Here is a 22,289-nt window from a genome sequence, read left to right on the forward strand (position 1 = left end):
TACATTGAATTGCCCAAATTCCATTGTCCCTTATTCAAGAAAAACAGGGAGGGGGACAAAACAGAAGAGACTCATAAATATGGAGAACAAACTGAGGGTTACTGGAGGGGTTGTGGGGGGGGATGGGTTAAATGGGTAAGGGGCACTAAGGAATCTACTCCTAAAATCATTGTTGCACTATATGCTAACTAGTTTGGATGTAAATTTAAAAAAATAAAATTAAAAAAAAAGGTATACAGTAGTCTTGAAATCCAACAGCCTCACAACCACAGTACCATGGAGAAGGGAGAAAGGGTTTGGAGTTTCCCAAAAGCCCCACTCCCAGAGAAATGCTGTTATCTGACCTATCTGGAAGTTTCCTGGAAATATAGTGTGAGGAATTTGGGAGTTCACTCACTGCAAACAATTTTTCTCTTGGGGAATGTGTCAAAAATAATTATCAGCAATTATTCAACTTTGCAGCTACCTGAGGCAGTGATAATAGTTAATATAAACAAGAAGCTGACCAAAATACTTAAAAGGTTAATCTGGGAAATAAGATGACCCTAGGGGGCATTGAAAATCTTCCATATATTCCTGGGAGTGTAGAAAGCCACATTCACAAGTAGGGCTGTGTACCTACTCAAGAAAGACCAGAGAAGGCCCTAATATCTCACCTCTGGCTGACCTTGAGGCTTTGTGCAAGCAAAAAGTGAAGGCTAACGCAGAGTTGTAAACTGTTTACCACATTCTTGAAGGTGTGTCCAACATGCACACAGAACTCCCTGGCAAATGAAATCTCAGTTCAATCATTTGGTGATATCAATGGCCACACATGACAAAAAACATACACTTTACAAAATTAATTCAGTAAAGTCATTAAACAAACAAACAGCAACAAACACTGGAAAGAGGAGGATATACGATTTCTAGAATTTCCATATCATATTCTTTAAAATGTCTAATTTTCAACAAATGATTATGAGACATGCTAATAAAAAGAATGTAAGGCCCATATACAGGAAAAGAAGCAGTCAGTAGAAATAGCCTCTGAGGAAGGCTAGATGTTACATTTACTAGATAAAGATTTTAAATTATTTTAAATAGGCTCAAAAACTAAATAAAACTATTTCTAAAGAACTGAAGGGAAGTATTAAAATGATATCTCACCAAAGAGAGAATATCAGTAAAGACATAGAGATTATTTTTAAAAAATTTTTTTAATGTTTTGCTTATTTTTGAGACAGAGAGAGACAAAGCATGAGCAGGGGACGGGCAGAGAGAGGGAGACACAGAATCCAAAGTAGGCTCCAGGCTCCAAGCTGTCAGCACAGAGCCCAATGTGGGACTCAAACTCACGGACTGTGAGATCATGACCTGAACTGAAGTCAGATGCTTAACTGACTGAGCCACCCAGGCACCCCATAGAAATTATTTTTTAAAAATAGGAATTCTGGAGTTGACAAGTATAAGAACTAAAATAAAAAAATTCATAGAAAGTTCAACAGTAGATCTGACATAGCAGAAGAAAAAATAAGTGAACTTGATATTCGATCAATTGAGATTATCTAATGTGAAGAACAGAGAGAAAAAAAAGAATGAAGAAATATTAACAGAATCCTAGAGACCAATGAAGAATCATCAAGCAAACACATGCGTAGTGAAAGTCAAAAAAGGAAATGAAAGAACAAAAGAGGCCAAAAGATTATTTGAAGAAAGAATGACCAAAAGCCTCCCAAGTTCAAGAAAAATATGATACATCCATGAAGTTGGATTAAATCCAACTATAGCAAACTCAAAGAGACTCAAAATTAGACACATCATCAAACATGTGAAAGACAAAGGGAGAATGCTGAAAATGCAAAGACTCATTACACAAGGGCATCCTCAATGAAATGAACACCTGGTTTCTCATGGAGACTATGCTGAAAGAAAAAAACCTGCCAATTAAAATTGTATATCCAACAAAACTACATTTCAAAATGAGAGTGAAATTAAGCCTGACTGCTTTTAGAAGAAAAACAGACTTTAAAACATAAATTGTTAATTGAGAAAAAGGAGGACATTCTATAAAGGGCCAATCCATCAAGAAACTATAACAATTACAGACAAAGATCACCTACCGACAGACCCCAAAATGCACTCAAAATACACTCCATCCAACAAAACCCTAATACACATTCTTCTCAAATGCACATGGAAATTCTCCAGGATAGATTATATGTTAGGCCATAAAACAAGTCTCAATACATTTTTATTTTTTTATTTTTTTATTTTTAAGTATGGAACGCTTTGTGGATTTGCATGCCATCTTGTGCAGGGGCCAATCTTCTCTGTATCGTTCCAATTTTAGTATATGTGCTGCTGAAGCAACCACATCTCAATACATTTTTAAACACTGAAATCATACAAAATATATTCTCTGACCACAACAGAAGAAAATTAGAAACCAAACAGTAGGAAATTTGGGGAAATCACAAATATGTGGAAATAACACACCCTATAACCAACAGGTCAAAGAGGAAATCAAAAAGGAAATTATAAATACCCCCCAACCCAGCCATTGCACTACTACGTATTTATCCAAGGGATACAGGTGTGCTGTTTCGAAGGGACACAGGCACCCCCAATGTTTACAGCAGCACTATCAACAACAGCCAAAGTATGGAAAGAGCCCAAATGTCCATCGATGGATGAATGGATAAAGAAGATGTGGTATATATATACAATGGAGTATTACTCGGCAATCAAAGAGAATGACATCTTGCCATTTGCAACTACGTGGATGGAACTAGAGGGTATTATGCTAAGCGAAATTAGTCAGAGAAAGACAAATATCATATGTCTTCACTCATATGAGAACTTTAATATACAAAACAGATGAACATAAGGGAAGGGAAACAAAAATAATATAAAAACAGGGAGGGGGACAGAAACATAAGAGACTCTTAAATATGGAGAACAAACAAAGGGTTACTGGAGGGGTTGTGGGAGGGGGGATGGGTTAAATGGGTAAAGGGCATTAAGGAATCTACTCCTAAAATCATTGTTGCACTATATGATAGCTAACTTGAATGTAAAGTTAAAAAATAAACTAAACTAAATAAAATAAAATAAAAACATAAAAAAATTTTTAAGGAAATTATAAAATACTTTTAGATGAATTAAAATGAAGACACAGCAGACCAAACCTCATGAGATGCAGATTAAGCAGTACTTCGAGCTAAATCTTTAGCTGTAAATGTTTATAAAAGAAGAAAGATCTCAAGTCAGTCATCTTTTCTTTGAGAAACTAGAAACAGATGAATAAAGGGAAACTAGGAAAAGATAAATAAACTAACCCCAAAGCAAGCAGAAGAAAATAAAGACTAGAATGGAAATTAGTGAGGGGCACCTGAGTGGCTCAGTCAGTTGGGCATCCAACTTTAGCTCAGGTCATGATCTCACAGTTCATGGGTTCGAGCCACGCGTTGAGCTCTGTGCTGATAGCTCAGAGCCTGGAGTCTGCTTTGGATTCTGTGTCTCCCGCTCTCTCTTCACCTTCCCTGCTTGTCCTCTGTCTATCTCTCTCTCAAAAATAAATAAGCATTAAAAAAAATTTTTTTTAGAATGGAAATTAATAAAATGGAGAATACCAAAGCAAAGGAGAAAAAAAAGCAACAAAATTGGAATTTGTTTTTTTTTAAAGATCAACAAAATTGGGAAATCTTTAGCTGGGCTTATCAAGAAAAAAAAAAAAAAACAAGATTCAAATAACTGAAATCAGGAATGTAAAAGCAGACATCACTACCAACCTTCAGAGATAACAAGGATTAATGAGAATATGATAAGTAATTATTTACCCATCAGTTAGACAACCTTGGTGAAATGGATGAATTCTTAGATGAAAACTATCAAAACTGACTAAAAAATAAACAGGAAATCTGAATAAAACTATAGCAAGTAAAGAGACTGAATTAGTAATCAAAAAACTTCCCACAAAGGAAACCCCAGGACCAGTTGACTTCACTGGTAAATTCTACCTAACCCATAAAGAAAAAATAAAACCAAATCTTCACAAATGCACCCCAAAAGTAGAGTAAGGAATACTTCCCAACTCATTCTAAGAGGATAGTATCATCCTGACATGATTATATACCATGATCAAGTGGAATTTATACCAGAATATAAGACTAGTTCAATATATGAAAATCAATTAATTTAATACCCCATAGAATAAAGGACAAATCTATGGACATACCCATAGATTTGGGGGTATTAATTTAATACCCCATAGAATAAAGGACAAATTCTATGGATTTGTCCATAGAATAAAGGACAAATCCAAATTAATATCTCAACAGAGGCAGAAAATCATTTGACAAAATCCAATATTCTTTCATGAAAAAAAAATACTCAACAAACCAGGAATAGAAGGTAATTTCCTCAACCTGATAAAGGCCATCTAAGAAAAACCCACAGCTAACCTTATAACTAATGATGAAAGACTAAAAGCTTTCCCCAAAAGATTAGAAACAAGAAAAAAAAAAGCCCAATCTTGCCACTTCTATTTAGGCTTTATTCAAGGTCTAGGCAAGAAAAAGAAATAAAAAAACATCCAGATTGGAAAGAAAGAAGTAAAACTAATCAAAGACGGCATGATCTTATATATGAAAAATCATACGGAATCTGAAAAACTTATACAGCTAATAAACAAGTCCAATAAGGTTGCCGAATAAAATGTCAGTATAAAAAAATCAATTGTATATCTACATGCTAGCAAAGCATAATCTGAAAATGATATTAAGAAAATAATTACATCTACAATAGGAGCAAAAAGAATAACATACTTCAAGATAAATTTAAAAAATAAATACAATATTGGTAAAGTGAAAACTATAAAACATGGTTGAAAGAAATTAAAGAAGATCTGAATAAATGGAAAACATCCCATCAAATTAAAGGCTTTTGTGCTTCAAATGACACTATCAAAAAGTGAGACAATAACCCATAGAATGTGAGAAAATATTTGCAAATCATATATCTGATAAGGAACTTGTAATATAGAATATATAAAGAGCTCTTAGAACAATACAAGATAACCCAGTTTAAAAATAGGCAAAATATTTCTCCAAGGAAGATATACAGGGGCGCCTGGGTGGCTCAGTCAGTTAAGCGTCCGACTTAGGCTCAGTTCATGATCTCACGGCTTATGAGTTTGAGCCCCGCATCAGGCTCTGTGCTGACAGCTTAGAGCCCAGAGCCTGCTTTGGATTCTGTCTCCCTCTCTCTCTGCCCCTCCCCCACACGTGCTCTGTTTCTCTCTCTCTCTCTTTGTCTCTCTCTCTCCCAGGAAAAAAAAAAAAAAAAAAAAACATTTAAAAAAAAAGAAGATATACAAACGGCCAATAAGCATATGAGAAGATATTCAACATCATTAGTCATTATGGAAATGTAAACCCACACCACAAAAAGTACCATTCCACCCCCATGAGGATAGCTGTAATAAAAACAGATAAATACATGCATTGGCAAGGATGTGGAGAAATCAGAACCTATAAGCAATGCTGGTAAGAATGTAAAATAGTTCAGTTGGTTTGAGAACAGTTTTACAGTTCCTCAGAAGTTAAACATTGAATTAACTATGATCCAGCAATTCTACTCCTAGGTATATATCCAAGAAAATTGAAAATATATGTCCTCACAAATAGTTGTATATGACTGTCCATAATAGCATTATTCATAATAGGCATAAATGTCCATCAGTTGAAAAATGGACATTCAAAATGTGGTATATATCCATACAGTGGAATATTAATCAGCTATAAAAAGGGAATAAGTATTAATATCTGCTAGAGTATGGATAAATTTGGAAAACATGCTAAGTAAAAGAAACCATACACAAAAGTTCACATGTATGATTCTATTTATATTAAATGTCTACATAGGCAAATAGAGACTGCAAGTAGATTTGTGTTTGCCAGGAGCTCAGAAGAGAAGAGAATGAGGACTACTAATGAGTACAGGGTTCATTTTGAGGCTGATGAAAATGTTCTGGAATTAGTGGTGATGGTTGCACATCTCTGTGATATATTAAAAATCAATGATTTGCACATTTTAAATGGTAGGCTTTATGGTGTGTAAGCTAAATCTCATTACAAGGAAAAAAATGACCTATCTTAGATTTGTATTATATTATCTTATGATCTAGAAGCCCCTAGAGTACTGAACTGGAGCTAGTTGAAAATCCTCAGTGAAAGAAGTCTGTGGCTGTTTAGTTCTTTTTTGTTTTAAGATATGTTACCAACCCAAGGATCAGCCTCGTGCGGCACTGAGCTTGCTTTGTGTCTCCCAAACTCCAGGCAAGAATATTTCCAGTGGTACCAAATAAAAGTATCTGTGCAACACCTCCGCACCATTGCAATAAAGAGTTCAAAGCACATCCTACCATAACTGGGTTTGCTGCATTCTCTCCATATACAAAGATGGAGAGAGTATGGTATCTCCATCTCCAAACAGGTATCAGGAGATCTGTGTTCTAATCTCAACTCTGCCAATAACTTATTTAAGCCTCAGTTTCCTTATCTGTAAAACAAGTGGTTGGTACCAAAAGTCTCCAAGGTCTTTTCTAACACAAAGATTCTGAGATCCCAGGAAGGAAATCCCCTTCGTCTCCTACTCCTCTCCTCCAACACACTCACCCATAAGTAAGAAACATTCAGCCATGACAACTGGACTATCATTTCTGGCCAAGAAGAGATGGGCTTTGTAGGGTGGCTGGCTAATGGAAAAAGAACCGAAAAAGACGTGGAGCAACCCAAGAAATGATTGCACTGACTGGGATACTCAGAGACTAGAATCATCTTACCAAGCCAGTTTCCAGGTCTGTGAAGTTTGTAAGTTGGGGATTGCCTCTCTGGGGTCCTGATTCTGTTCAATAGATGCTCACGGAATACCTACTCTATACTGCCAGTCCTCAGTACACGCTTTTTCCTCTGGCAGCACAGGGCAGGTGTCCATGCTGCTGCCTTTTTTCGGTCCCCTTTATAGCTGGAGTCTCTTACTTCCATCTACAGTCCACCCTCAATCTGATGCTTTTCTCAGTTATCTAACTACATGAGATGACCGCCTCCCAGCATGGCCAACCCACTGGCCAGGGCCCAGGGATGGGTTCAGAGAAGATAGTAAGGAAAAGCACACCATGCCAGTGCTACTCCAGAGAATCTGCATCTTTAAATGCTTCAAGCAGCATGCTCATTGGATGGATAGTCAGATGGCCATCCCACTCCAGGGACTTGTTCCCTTCCCACCCTGAGGAAGAGGCAGTGCCTATAGGCACCAAGCTCCGCACCCCCAGGGATGGGAGCATTTTCCCCAGACATGGTTGAAGAAGTCTGAATGAGAATGTCACGTACAACCCCTTACAATACTGAGGCCACCCATCTCTCTGTTTAACTTAGCTTCTGAAATCATTCTTGATAATGAGATCTGCCATGCCTCTATTTTATTTCCTGCTGTACAGTAGATTAAGGAGTAAAGTCCACTGTGAGAGCCTGTAAAATGAAGGTGACAGTGATCAAGAGTAGCCATTACCTGGAATATGACTTGACTTGGTTCTTGGCCTTCAAAAATAGAAAATGTCATGGGTTTCAGGGGTCCACTAAACTTCCTCTCCTGGCCATATCCAGCTGTCTGTTAAAAAAGGAAATAAAAAAAAGAAAACTAGCATACCCATCATTATGAATATATACATGCCACTTGCTAATTTTATTATGGCTTCTAGGACTGATATAGAAGACATAACATTCTAACCTAGTCAAAACAATGCAAAGTATAGTCAAAACAGATAGAAAGAGATCTGATATTGTTGAGTTTCACTATATCAAGATGGCTTGCCATGAGTCTTGTGCTATTTTTCTCCTTTAACCATTCAAGCAATCCCCCTGTAGAGAGAATATTAACACTCCCATGTTACAAATGAGGCTCACAGAGGTGAAGCTACTTGCCCAGAGTAAATGCCTTAAGTGGTTGTCAGGGCACACACACTAAGATCTAACTGAACAAAAGCTTCTATCTGCCCACAATGCCACTCTGTCTTCTAAATACAACACAGTGTTAAATCAGCTTCTTAAAACACCTTTCCTCCACTCCTATTCATTTAGAAGGACGTTTATGGAAGATTCCCAGCACCCTAGAGTTCATGGTCACTTCAAGGACAACTAGATTTATAAGGGAAAAAAATATTTAGATGTGTTGAGTACAGTGCTTACTTGGTACAACTGTAACTTCAAGAAAAGCTTACTATTTTAACGTTTGATTAGCAATCCATGCTCATACAGGAAAAAAAAAAAAGAACAAAATGTTTACTTCAAGTAACTAAGACATTTCTAAAGCCAAAAGACCTTGAATTTGACAGGCAAGAAACCTCTGCAGGCACCCAAATTCAGGCTGGAATAGCAGTATGTGGTGGCTGGGACAGTAAGAAGAGAAATTAGTTATGTGCCGAACTCAGTCCTAAAAACAGTTAATCCTGACAACCACCTGGGGACAAATTATTACTGCCAGCTCCGTTCTACAGGCAATGAGACTAAGATGCTGAGAGGGTAAGCAGTTTGCCCAGGTGCTGACAGGAAGCAGGATTCTAACCCATTGCAACTCTGCAATGGCTGCCCTCAGCTGCTATGCCCCACTACCTACCAGAGGGAACAAAAAAGGACCAAGACAATCTGACAGGAAAACAGGTGACATCAAGGATGTACAGGAGGGTATGACTCCCACCATTCCCAACCCAGGAGGATGGGGAGCATCCAGCGGCAACCCCTGCCATCCCTCCATGTCCCACCACAACTATCCTTCTAAAGTGAGACAGAGCATGACAGGTGGCACACGGGGGGGCAGCCAGCCATCAACCCACCCACAGAGGGCGCCCTCTGGAATGAGGGATTTAGCACCCGTACCCAATGCTTCTTCTGTGGTTCTTCAGGTCTACTTGTGTGGAAATCATGGGTGGGATAGGTTAGGATCAGAAGTATAATATGAGGAGTTGATGGTTGGGGAGCTGGAGAGGTAAAGTCAAGAAAGTGTGAAGAACTCGGGGGAAGAGAACTGTTTGCCACTTCTTCAGGGAGAGCAAGTACACTCTTGGGATGGACATGCTGAGAATAAACCAAGAACAATCAGTATGAGAGTTTGGGGGAAGGCCTTCCACTATATCCCTTGGTTCACTGAATTTCGATTAACTTGATACTGGTTGTCTGTCAGATGAAAACACAGAGGGTTTTGGAATTTGGTCTCCACTCCCTCAGATTGTGGGAGGCCCGTGGACTAGCTGCCCCCAGCCATCACCAACCTCTCTCTCTCGGGAAGCCAAGAGGTCTCTTTCCCAGACTCCCCTGCAGCTAGCAGGGAGCTGAGTGACTTAGTTCTGGCTCCTGAAACAAAAGGTGAAGTCTACGGGAGGGTTTCTGGTCCAGCTTTTATTTTCCAATGAAAAAGGACAGATGTGGCCAGCATTGTCACCCCCCTTCCCCGTTGTTCTTGCTCAGACCATGGACCGCATGTCTATGGCTGTGGTGGCCATCATGAAACCACAAGGGAACAAATCAGCTCAAATAATGGTGGAGCGAAGAGAATGATGCCCAAGTCTCTGATAATATCACAGAAATGCAAAACCTGCCTTCGGCTGTCCACTCCAGGCTTCTCGTTATCTGAGGAAATAAACCTCGACTTACTAGAGCCACTCCAAAGTTGAACTTTCTATTGCCTACACTAAAAGCATCCTTAACTGACACAATAACGTTATAGACTTCTAGCTCATCAATTCCTTTAAAGGAATATCTTCCTCTGGGGGCTCTTTCTCCCCTGCACTCCTTTTCCACATATCCTCTGGAGGGCAGGACACAAGAACTGGGTGCAGATGTCCAGGCACCACCATGGTTTGTACAAGATAAGAGCAGTGGTTTCTGTGGGATCATGATTTAACAGCAAACTGCCTTCATCAACTTTCTGCTCATATCAGCAAGCGGCCAGTCTTTCAGCAGCTCACACTAGTAATGGCATCCAGAAGAAACTCCCATTAGTCGAGCAAACCTCACAAACAGGGCTGTGTTCTTCCTGCGAGGACAAGCTGGCTCACCTTTCGGGACAGGAGGGTATATCTCAGTTGCAAGGTTCAAAGTTGCATTCTCGTAACAGGGCAGCAAATCTCCCTACATGCCCATTAACATTTCTATTTGGGCTATAAAGATTTCAAAATGCGTGTGCGTGTTCTGAGTCATCAAGCCACATTGCCCGAACTGGGAAAGGTGGTGTGGGGGAAACGAGAAAGAAAAGAGGGTTCATGCAGGAGTTGGAGAGGTAACACCTACCATCCTGCACGAAGTAAAAGGAAGGGAAGAGAATAGAACTGTCATTTTTTAAATGTTTCCTGGGCAGCAGCTGTGGGACTAGACCCTCCACACGTATCATTTCTTCTGCTCCTCAACAAGATCAGGAAAGTATGTCCAGAAAAGTGCCACAGTGGAGACACAGAGAATGTGGGATGAAGCCAGCTCTGTGGCACCACCGAGCCCCAACTCTGAGCCACGTTGCCACACCCTTCCAGACCAGCAAAGGATACATGGGACTGCTAGGTCTGCCTACCTTGTAGCCACCCTCCTTGTACTTCCCATCAAGAGTTCTCTTGCAGTAATTACATAGTATTTATGCCAAACCCTCCTTACTTCTAGAAGAAGTACAATCCCAGGCAAAACTCTAAAACAGGTGGCTTCTCCTTGATTTCCCTACCTAACTATTCAGCACCCCTTCCCAAACCCTGGTCACTTACTTGCTTTCTCTTCAGGGCCCTTGCAATATATTCATGCAATGTTTCATTCCCCTGACGGAAACCAGTGCTCAGGAGAGAACAGGAAAGCCACTTGCTGAACAAATGACTGAGGGTGAGGGGCGCCTGGGGGGCTGAGTCAGTCAAGTGTCTGATTCTTGATTTTGGCTCAGGTCATGATCTCACAGTTGGGAGATCAAGCCCCACCTCAGGCTGAACATGAAGCCTGCTTAGGATTCTCTTTTTTTTCTCTCTCTCTCTGTTCTTCCCCCACTTGTTCATTCTCTCTCTCTCTCTTTCAATAAAATAAATAAGCATTAAAAAAAATTTTTTTAAATGACAGGGGGTGGTGGGGTGGATGGTAGCAACTCCCTTCCTTCACCTGACACAGCTGTGCATGTGGCTATCTCCTGGGCAAGGCTCTTGCTGCCAGCAATGGTTTGGGCACTATTTCTTACTCTAGGTAGAAATCCCACTGGCCTGAGAGTAGAGAGAAGGAAAACTTATATCCAACGTTTTATCCAGGAAAAAAAAAAAATGCATATCGCCTTCTCAGACAAGATAAGCCCACTATTATCAAATTATCATGATAGAATCTTGTCTTAGATCTTGCTGTCTCCTAATAGAAGTCCATGATTATGTACTTAATTTCTACCCTGTTCCTGGCATAGTGCTGCGTGCTGAGGCTGCAAAGATGACTAAAAGATAGTTCTCCTCATGGAAGTCAAGGTCCATATGAATGTAGACACTGAATATTTAAAATGCTGTAGTAATAATAATAGGCAATATTTATCTAGTACTTAGACTGGGCCGGTCACTGACCAAAGGGCTTTATATAAATGCACTAGCTCATTTAATGGCCACAAGAACCAATAAGGCAAGTACTCTTTTTTTTAAAAAAAAAAAATTTTTTTTAACGTTTTATTTATTTTTGAGACAGGGAGAGACAGAGCATGAACGGGGGAGGGTCAGAGAGAGAGGGAGACACAGAATCTGAAACAGGCTCCAGGTTCTGAGCAGTAAGCACAGAGCCCGACGTGGGGCTCGAAATCACGGACAGTGAGATCGTGACCTGAGCCGAAGTCGGACGCTTAACCGCTTAACTGACTGAGCCACCCAGGTGCCCCAAGGCAAGTACTCTTTTGAGACCCATTTCATGGGGCAGAAAACTGAGGTTCAGAACTTAACTATCTCACCCAAGCTCCTATCACTAGTAAGTGGCACTGCCACTTTTGTACCTAGGTCTGACTTCACTACCACCTGTGATAAGACAGATAGCAAAGGGCATTCAATAGGGTAAGAAGAGGAGACAGGTTAAGAGGGGATGTTTGACATACTCCAAGCAGCCCTTGTGTCTGGCTTTGAGCCCCCAGTCTGTGAGGAGGCACATCGCTCATAAAGTTGGAACCACAGCTTCCTTCCCTCCCCCAGGAGGAAGGCTCTGGTAGGTTTACAAGTTTGGCTCTGTTTCATTATGTCAATATTCTGAACTTTGAGGACTCTAGGAGGCTCCCAGGAACTTAGAATTTGATGCTATTTTTGGGTTCCAGAAGAAAAAAACAAGATTTGAAATGTGAGGGTCTAGCAACTTCCTTCTAAAGAGAAAGCAGATGCTTCCCCATAATCTTGCCCCCTAATACAACAGACTGTTGGGCAAGTGTATGACCTTTATGAGACTCATGAATAAAACAACAATGACACCCCACTATCTACCCAAGATTGAGGGCTGGGTCTCTCCAGAGTCCATCCAGCTCTAATTTCTAGAAGCCTGTTAGTCAACAGGGTTGACTCAACAAATGGCTGAAGACAACTTTGACCAGAAAACTCCAAACCATATATAGGGGATAAAAGTACAAAACAGAGCAGGGTTGAAAATAGAGAAAATGTTTTTCTTAATATTCCCATGGTAATTTTTCATGGTCAAAGTAAAAAAAAAAAAGTCAAGATTAAGGGACATAGACTAAAGTATATATATATATACACTACATACACATAAATATATTTAGTATATATAGACATTAATATATGTACAGTATACTTTTCTTTCCAGAGTCCCTGAGCTATACATGAAGATCTAAACATGAATAGACAGATTTGTTTTAAACCTTGCCCATTAAGTGGTATTGGTTCTTAAGAGCTGAGGAGAAAATACCTCCCTGGTTGAAGAGTAGACATTTGACTTGTAGCCATTTCATCAAAAATATCACAGTGGGGCAAACTACGTGTCCTTTGTATACAATTTAATTTTGATAGATTTTTTTTTAGGTGATGATAATCATCGTTTCCTTGGTATGAGGTAGAAAATGGCAGAAAATATTCTGGCAAATAAATAAAGAGCATCCTCTTCTCTTACCAAATAAAGTGTAAGGAGACACAAGCAATGGAGTTGGGCTCGCATCATTGTGGTTTTCTGTATTGAAACTTCTGTGAATAAACCAGAGATAAAAGTGATTAGTTACCAGTCGGTTAAAATCACATATTTCCAACCAGAAAGGATCATTGAACAATATCCAGTTATAAACCTAGTAGAATGGGATTTCTAAAGGCCAACTTCTTCTCGTTTTGGAACCACCCAGCCTTCCAGAAGCTTTATGATGCCTCATCCATAGCAACACACAAGTCAAAATCCCCAAAGAAGCTCATAGTTATTCCATTTCTTTACCTGTTTCACTTTATTATAATCTTCTCCATTTAAGGGTCTTAAATGGTAGAAAATAAGTATAGTTTTCACTTTTATTGTATGCATGGGAAAGATATGTTTTGGCAAATGCCAGGATAACAGATACTAAAATTTTAGTGATTCTGATTCAAAGTTGCAAAGACATGAGCTTCCTCGAGCAGAAAGAACCCAAGAACGTTCATCATCCTTCATTCAAAGACTTCACCAGCCACACTTCGGTCTTCTAAACACTGTTGCTAACTAGGCAATATGCCTAAGGGAATATGCCTAAGTATATTTCCTACGCCTAAGTATATATGCCTAAGGCAATATGCCTAAGTGTATTTCTTAATACTCCAAAAGCAACCAAATAAAAATCCAAACTCTGTCCTTACTCTCTTCTGTTCAGCATTATTCCTTTCTTTCTTGTGGCTTCACATTTTTTCAACATTATAACTTTCACTCTGAGACACATCATGACGAACTGATTTTTAAGATCTGATATAAATTTTCCACATGGACTATAAAGCAGAGTTGTTGCCTATCATAATACTGGACTGCTAAAACAAAACCAAAAAAATTGGTAAAATGGAACATGTACCCATTTCACCAAAATTCCAATGAACTTATATCACTAATATAGTCACCATGAAAATATGGTTATTGAAATTCTAACCACTCTAAAAATGTAGTCCCTGACATTTTAAATTTCTTACATTTGGATAGCTTATAGTTGAACTTTATAAGTACCACACGCTAACCGATTGAGCCACTGGAGCTCCCATATTTGAACTTTAAAAAGGTAAATGTACTACACAATTTTAGCCTCGCAAATGCCTTAGGAGATAAAGATGGAAATAAGCATTTATTAAGCAACATCTAGGAGGTAGATTTGGGAGGAGCCTTTACAAACAGTGTAACAGTGATGTAGACAGTGGATTCTGAGTCAGAAAGCCTGTGAGTTTCTCACAAACATAATGAGTTAGGAAATGTTATACTTGTTGTATATATGAGGAAATGGAAGTTCAAAGTTAAGTGATTTGCCTAACACATAGCTAGAAAGGGACATTGCATTGCTTTCAGCCAGATCTGTCAGATCCCAAAGACCTAAACCTCTTTCAACTCTTTCTACTGTACTGTATATAATGTGGGAGCTGCAGAGATACAGATATAGGAATAGAGGTATGGAGATATACAAAATGTATATATTGTTTCTACATGCTAAATCAATGAAGCAACTATTCCCAAGGTTCTACAGCTATGTTAAGGAAGAACTAGAATCAAAACCCTTCAGGAAAATCAGATTCATAAATTCTATAAATGTTTAGAAATGAGCTTTTGCAACAGAATTAATTTGGTCGTTGTGTTCAAACATCATTTTAGAATTGGCTCATTATCTTAAACACAAACAGACATTTTTCTACTGCTTTAGACTGCTTATGTGGTTTGGAAACACATGGAAATAAATAACAATGCCAGGCTGAAGTATATTGCAATATGAAATATATAAATATATAAATATATATATATATAAATGAATCAATGATTAAATCTAACTAGGTTTGTTTTTTTCACATTGGAAAAATTCACATGATCAGCTGTCACCAATGTTTTTAAGAGAAGGGGTGCCTGGGTGACTCATTCAGTTGAGTGTCCAACTCTTGGTTTCAGCTCAGGTCATGATCTCATGGTTTGTCGGTTCAAGCCCCACGTTGCACTCCAGACTGACAGTGTGGAGCCTGCTTGAGATTCTCTCTCTTTTCCTTTTTCTCTGCTCCTTTCCCACTTGTGCGTGCATGCTCTCTCTCTCTCTCTCTCTCTCAAAAAAAAGTAACAAAAAATAATAATTATTATAAAAAATACTTGTAAGAGAAGCGAAAATATACATGATGATGGCACACTTGGGGATCATTCACCTCAAGCTCCACAGCATTCAAGAGCTTTTAAATACTGGTCCCAACTTACTCTTCCAGTCTTATCTCCAACTCCCTTCCCACCCTCAGTAAAGCTGTCTACCAGGATGGACTCTGCACCCGAGATTTCCTGTCTCCATGCTTCAGGGATTGCTGTCCTCCCCACCCAGCACAAGGCCAGCTGCAATAAAGGGACAGATAATATTTGCATCAGGAAGTTGGATTAAGATTGTCCTTCCTGACCTCTACTCATACTACTTGTCATACCTCACCTCTAGTTCCAACTTGTTCATTTATTTCAAAAGCATTGAATTATTATAAAAAGCTTCTCATATGCCAGATACCATGCTAAGAACTGGGATATGCAAATAAGGGGTAGCTCACAGAGCTAGAACCAAAATCCTACTTCCTTAATGAAATGGTCAGTGATTTTCAGCCAGATGTATCTTCCTCTTGAAACACCTCCTACATTTTGTTTTTTAATCATTTATTTATATATCCGTGTTATTTCCTCTACTAGGAAGCACAATCCTTCAAGACAGAGGCCGAATTTTATTTTTTTATTTAAAAAATTCTTTTATTATGTTTATTTATTTTGAGAGAGAGAGAGAGAGAGAAAGTGCGCACAAGCGGGGGAGGGGCAGAGAGAGAGGGAGACACAGATCCAAAGCAGGCTCCAGGCTCTGAGCTGTTGGCATATAGCCCGAGGCGGGGCTCGAACCCACAAGCGGCGAGATCATAACCTGAGCCGAAGTCTGACACTCAACCAACTGAGTCACCCAGGCGCCATGAGGCCTAATTAAAATTTTTTTTTTTTTTTTTACCTCTCACAGCTTGTCATACTATGCCTTGCATATATTAAGCCCTCAACAGATGTTTGTTAAATTCTAAAACATTTTAATTGTCTAACACTGATATCCTATGAATTTTGTCCAATCTATAAGAGCTTTCAGAATAAACATAAATTGTTAAAGGAAGTTAATTTGGAATTTAAAGATTTGTTTTGATGCAAAGTAATACATTTTTATTGTTGGTGAAAAGGTTTGCTTCTCTTTTAAATACACTAACAGATTTCTGCTCAGTAAATAGGTTAAGGACTGGCAGATACACATCACCTCTTCCTTGAACTGATTTCTTTAGTGCTTTTAATCTCCCAAAGACATATAAGTTGAATGATAGAAAAGCAAATGAAAATAAAATAAATGCCTTATTTTAGTCAGATGCTCAGACAGGCCACCATCTGGGATGCTTTAAGGAATCTAAAATGTAAAAGTAGCAATGCACTTATCCCTTATTTTGTCAGTCACAGCTAGTCTTATCCCTCACAGAAAGGTTTCCAGTGAGCAAGAGAAGTAATTGCTCTCTGCTGCCATGCCTAGGGTTCCGTGATTTATTTGCAGACAAATATACCCCACAGTGCGGTTGTTGGGAACACGGACCCCAGAGTTAGACAGGTTGGTGTGGATCCTGGTTCCTCCAGCAACCTGTCTGTATTCCTCTGTAAAGCAGGGATGATCATAGTACTTACCTTTGAGATTTATGGGGTTCAATGAGTTAATAGTTTGAACAGTGTTCATCACATAAAAATTCATTCTGCCACCTCGTTCCCTTAGTCAGAGCTTTCAGCACTGTCCTGGAGAACGTCTCCTTTCATCATCCCTGGCGTTTGGAGGCCCCCATAATACTCAAGAAGCAGCCTTCACAACCAAGCGACGCCGTGAGACAAAGCCTTTATCTGAATGCATCAAGGCAAAAGGCACTAATGCTGGGATTATGCCAGAGGAGGACTTTAGCCCCTCAAACAAATCTTGCCTATATTTCCTCTGTGCATGGACGTAATTCCACTAATGAATATCACATCCTGGATCATAATATTGCTGGAGGGAAACCATAGTTTATAACCGCAACTGCCTAAAACCACCACGCCACACACACTTGATAGATTTCCTCACAAACACTGCTTAGAAAAGGATTGGAGTGTATTTCTAGATAATTCAGTGACATTTTAGCTGCCCTACCTGAAATGGTTGATCCAAAGATCTGCTTAGAATTTTTGCTATTTGTTGGGGTTCCCCTCAGGCACAAAGACTAAATTCAGACAGTTTCTATGGCAACTATCTGTGAGGCCAAGCACATCCTTAGCAACACAGGTCAAAGGTTTTGTGGGAAAGGGGGATTTTGAAAAGCCACCACCACTTGCTTTAACCATGGACCATCGGCAAATACAGAATCAGGGCTGCTGGCCTTGCTGTTTACGGCCAATGCCTTGATTCACCACAGCCCACAAAACACAAATCCCTCTGCGTCCTGAATCTGTGTCCAGCCGGAAGAATAGCACGAAGGCAGCTAACACTTACTGAAAACCATTTGCCATGCACATGCTAAGACTTCTATATGCGTTACCTTATTGATTTCTCGTAAGAACCCTCTGAAGCAGGTACTGTTAAAATCTGCCTCTTAAAGATCAAAAATCTAAAGGTGAGGGTTAAAGAGGTTAAAAGACGTGCCCGAGATCACACTGCCTGGCTAATTCTACACCCATGTTCTTTTCATAAACATAATGAGACATCTAGTATCACTTAATCCATTACACATCTTCCCAAAAATTCAAAAAACTTTTTCTTTTTCCTTTTTTTTTTTAAACTCTGCTGCTCTTCCTCGTCAGAAACTGATATGATGCCCCCTGCTCAGAGGAACATTAGCCTAGGAGATCTAGTTCCTACAGAACACGTATTCATGTATGGTACCATCTCTCCTCATTTCCCCGCTGACCTTCACCTTAGCAGTCTCCTTTTTAAAAATTTTTTTAACATTTATTTTTGAGAGACAGAGCAAGAGCAGGGGAGGGGCAGAGAGAGGGAGACAATCTGAAGCAGGCTGCAGGCTTCGAGCTGTCAACACAGACCCTGACGCCGGGCTTGAACCCACAAACTGCGAGATCATGACCTGAGTCAAAGTCGGCACTTAACTGACCCGGTGCCCCAGCAGTCTCCCATTTTTTAACCAAGCCAGGTGTTATGTGTTGGATAGTGCCCACACCCAATTCGTATGTTGGAGTCCTATCTCCTAAGGACCTCAGAATGTGATGTTATGTGGAGATAGGGTCTTTACAGAGGTAATGCGCTTAAAATGAGGTCATTAGGGTAGGCCTTCATCCAATCTGACTGGTGTCCTCATAAAAAGGGGAAATTTGGACACACAGACACACAGAGAGGGAAGACAATGTGAAGAGACATAAGAAGAAGATGAGCATCCAGAAGGAGAAAGGAGGGGCCAAAAACAGACCCTCATGGCCCTCTGAAGGAACCAACCCCTGCTGACACCTTGATTTTGGATGTCCAGACTCCAGAACTGTGAGATAATAAATGTCTGTTGTTTAACCACCCCATCCGTGGTGCTTTGCTTTGGCAGCCCTACCAAACTAATATACCAAGGAACTCTGATTCTGACTAAGAAAGGCACTGCCATTCCAGGACAGAGGTGGCCTCAGAAAGGGCTGTCTTCAGTTATTATACATGCAGCGCCCATGGCAGGCCTCTCAGGGCTCCGTTCGAAGCTTGATTGATTCTCCTGCTGGGCGCCAATTCCTCCAAGAGGCATTTTTAGACACTCTTGTCATTTCCCCCTTTATCTGAGTAAGGACGTGGAATTTCTAGATCCCAAGTCTCCAAACCTTCAAGTAACTCAACACACAAGCATTGATTTTCTCCCCCTTGCAAAAAGCTAGAAAGGCAACCCTCAAATAGAGTTAGTCATCGCTCATCCTTAACAGAAAAAAAAAAAAAAAAAATGAAGCATTAAGGGCTTTGAATTCAAATAATTTACCCTGCTCAAAGGTTGAACTATGCATTTCTAAAGAACAAAGGAGGTGCAGGAGGGAAGGACTAGAAAATTTGTTTTCATAGGTGATGTGGGCAGGAAAGGATGTGACTGGACTTCATAATACTGCCAGGACCCAACAGCACCATATATCCTGTGTACCATTTCTTTCATCTCTGCACTGTATATTGCTAAGAGCCCCGTAAATTATAAAGCAAGGCCAGATATGAATAAAGATCAGATTAAAAGCCTGCTCACACCATTGTTCATCAAGTGATGTTCAGATCAATCATGCCCATCTTGTCGGTCTTGCTCACAAATCCCTGGCACCAATTACATCTCTAAAGGTCTAGAAAAATCACAGGAAGATCTGACCAATTTGCACTCTTGACAAATTAGGGACCCAATTAAAGCGGCCATTAATAAGCTAGAAGGAAACAGGCAGGCATAAAAGCAGGGCCGCTGCCTCATCCTTCAGACTGATTTAGGAGGAAGGAAAGAAGAAAATGAGGGATGGACGCCCACCCCCGGGCACACAAATAGAAGCACTTTGTTCTCTCGCTAAGCTTTGTAACGTAGATATGCCAATATTTCAGTGTATGAAAATCTGGATTTACACGTCTGCAAAACTGAGAGTGATTATTTGTATCAATGGGTTCGTGGTCAAGATAAATGGGCTCACGAAAGATAGACGGCCTCCCCCAGGACTTAAAATGTTTTCAATTTATGTGATCAATTTAAATACAAATGACTACTGGAATCAGTCATATTAAAGAAGAAATGAGCTCTAAGAAACATTTTGAGACATGTGCTTATGCCTATTCCTGCCTAGCTTTATTCCACCCAACACTCCCAGGAAGGGAGTAAGGGAAGGGCAGCGGGAGTGAGGAGCCCTCTCCTCAGAGTCGCACAGGATGCCCCATCCCTGAATGAGAAGGTTGTCAGGGGAGGTCAAAGGGAAGGGAGGGCCCCAATGGGCATAGATGGATGCCTAGTCATGGTGCTTGCCTGACATGTCAGGCAGGTTGGCCGTAAGACGTCAGTGTTGCTTTCCCTGCGATGTGCAGGTTGACACCTCAGAAACCCCGGGAGGCCACAAGGGAAAGATGTGCTTTCCTCCGTATCTGTCAGAATATCGTAAGGGCCTTCCCTGGCCTAAAGAGGAGGCTAGGAATCATTATTTTTCATAAAAGATGGCTGAATTGCTTTTGACAAAGTGCTTTCTCATGATACAACAGTGACTTGTGTATTATTAAGGACACAGACAAGCATTTGCCAGTATAATAAAATCACACATTCTGGTCTTAGAAATTCCTTGTGAGGTAAATCTAAATTAGATTTCATCCCAATGGGTTTGGACACAGAGATTAAAACAAAACAAAACAAAACAAAAATCCCTAAAACACTTGTTGTAATACTAGCTCATTTATAAAGTAGCCCCGAGGCAGGGGTTCTCATGACAAAAATGTACAGACATGCTTAACCATAGCAGGTTCACTTTCCAATCCCTGAATTAAATCATAATTGGCGGCTGGGATGAGTCAGAGAGTAAAAGAAAAATGAATTTAATTCTATCTTAACAAAGAATACCATGCCACTATGAAATCTCTCGTGAGTTAGTTTATTTATAGTTGAAAAAAAATTTTTTTCTAATCAGCTAGCATTTTATGAGCATTTACTAAGTCAAACGCTTTGGATAACTTATTTCATTTAAATAGCACAACAATCCAGGGCACCTGGGTGGCTCGGTCAGTTAAGCGTTGGACTTTGGCTCAGGTCGTGATCTCACGGTTCACAGGTTCAAGCCCCACGTCAGGCTCTGTGCTGACAGCTCAGAGCCTGGAGGCTGCTTCTGATTCTGGGTCTCCCTCTCTCTCTCTGCCCCTCCCCCACTTGTTCTCTGTCTCTCAAAAATAAATAAATATTAAAAAATAGTAATAATAAATTTAAAAAATAAATAGCACAACAATCCTATAAGGTAGGTCCTGTTGTCATCCTATGGGGAAGGAAACTAAGCTCAGAGAGGTTGAGGAAGGGGCACCATTCTGACTGCACAGATCAAGCACAGAACCCTCCTTAGGATGAACAGAAGAGGTGTTCATCCTTAGTTTAAACATTCTTTAAAACTACAAATCTACCATTTTGACTTCTCTTTATCTCTTTGTCAAGAACACAAGTCTTAATATTTAAAAATAATTAAAATATGGTAAGAAATTATTGAGTCAGAATATCATGGATGAGAAAATTCAATATGTCTGTCTTAGAGAATCTTTTAAGAAAAATTAAGTTTTCTTTGTGCCACATACACTAACTGAGCATAGCTTGGGCTGCTATATAAGCTTAAGTGAAAAATCAACTTTTTTTTTTATTACTTCAACCACTAAGTAAATATCTGTTTTTATTACATTTATATTTACTGTACCTCAGTAAACATGGCTATTTGTTGTCACAAGTAACAAATAGGTAGATAGATACTCCCGTAACAAACTGAAGTACTTTTTCCATGTTGAATCATTGAGTAGACCACAGAATGAGCCCCAGTCTAGGCTGGAGACCAAGGATTTCTGAATGAATGCAATTTTATGCCAACAGGTAAATCTATAGATTTTTATCCATGTAAACTAACATCCATAAAAGCACTTATCTGTGAGCCTTTGGAAAAAGAAGCAGGATGATTCGTGCTCAGCTTTCCTTCTCCGAGTCACCTCTCTTAACATGGAAGAAAAGTGGGGGTGCATTCTCCTTTCCAGGGACTTCTAAGTTGAGTTCCTGCCAGCATATATTTTGCTTTTCATAAAAGAAGGGAGGAGGCACAGGAAAGGTAACCTTCATCTTGAACAACAATGACTTTTCCCAGGGGTCACTGAGGCAAGTTTCAAAGGATGCCACACCCACTGAAAAACTTACACAGTTGACCCTTAAACAACTCAGGGGTTAGGGGCACTAAACCCCCGTGCAGTCAAAAATCTGCATACAACTTCTGACTCCCCAAAACCTTAACTACTAATAGCCTACAGTCCATAAGACTGGAAGCCTTATGATAACAAAACCAGTCAATTAATACATCTTTTCTATGTTTTATTAGATACTGTACTCTTATAGCAAAATAAGTTGGGGA

The 22,289-nt window shown here is 39.7% G+C and overlaps 1 protein-coding gene and 1 pseudogene across 2 annotated transcripts in view; both read right to left on the reverse strand.

The window, feature by feature from the left end:
- CDH17 (cadherin 17) overlaps positions 1-17,409 on the reverse strand; it is a 62,725-nt gene extending 45,316 nt beyond the window's left edge. For both annotated transcript variants that reach the window (XM_042923534.1, XM_042923533.1), the window contains exons 1-3: positions 17,371-17,409; positions 13,134-13,204; positions 7,552-7,650 (exon numbers count right to left, since the gene is read on the reverse strand). In XM_042923534.1, coding sequence (XP_042779468.1) covers positions 7,552-7,650; positions 13,134-13,181 — 147 coding nt within the window. In that variant the 5' untranslated portion in view covers positions 13,182-13,204; positions 17,371-17,409. The remainder of the gene's footprint in view (positions 1-7,551; positions 7,651-13,133; positions 13,205-17,370) is intronic.
- On the reverse strand, positions 2,256-2,352 carry LOC122211354 (annotated as a pseudogene).
- Positions 17,410-22,289: the final 4,880 nt, after the last annotated feature.

This window comes from Panthera leo, chromosome F2, assembly GCF_018350215.1.
Source record: "Panthera leo isolate Ple1 chromosome F2, P.leo_Ple1_pat1.1, whole genome shotgun sequence".
Classification (NCBI taxonomy): Eukaryota; Metazoa; Chordata; class Mammalia; order Carnivora; family Felidae; genus Panthera; species Panthera leo.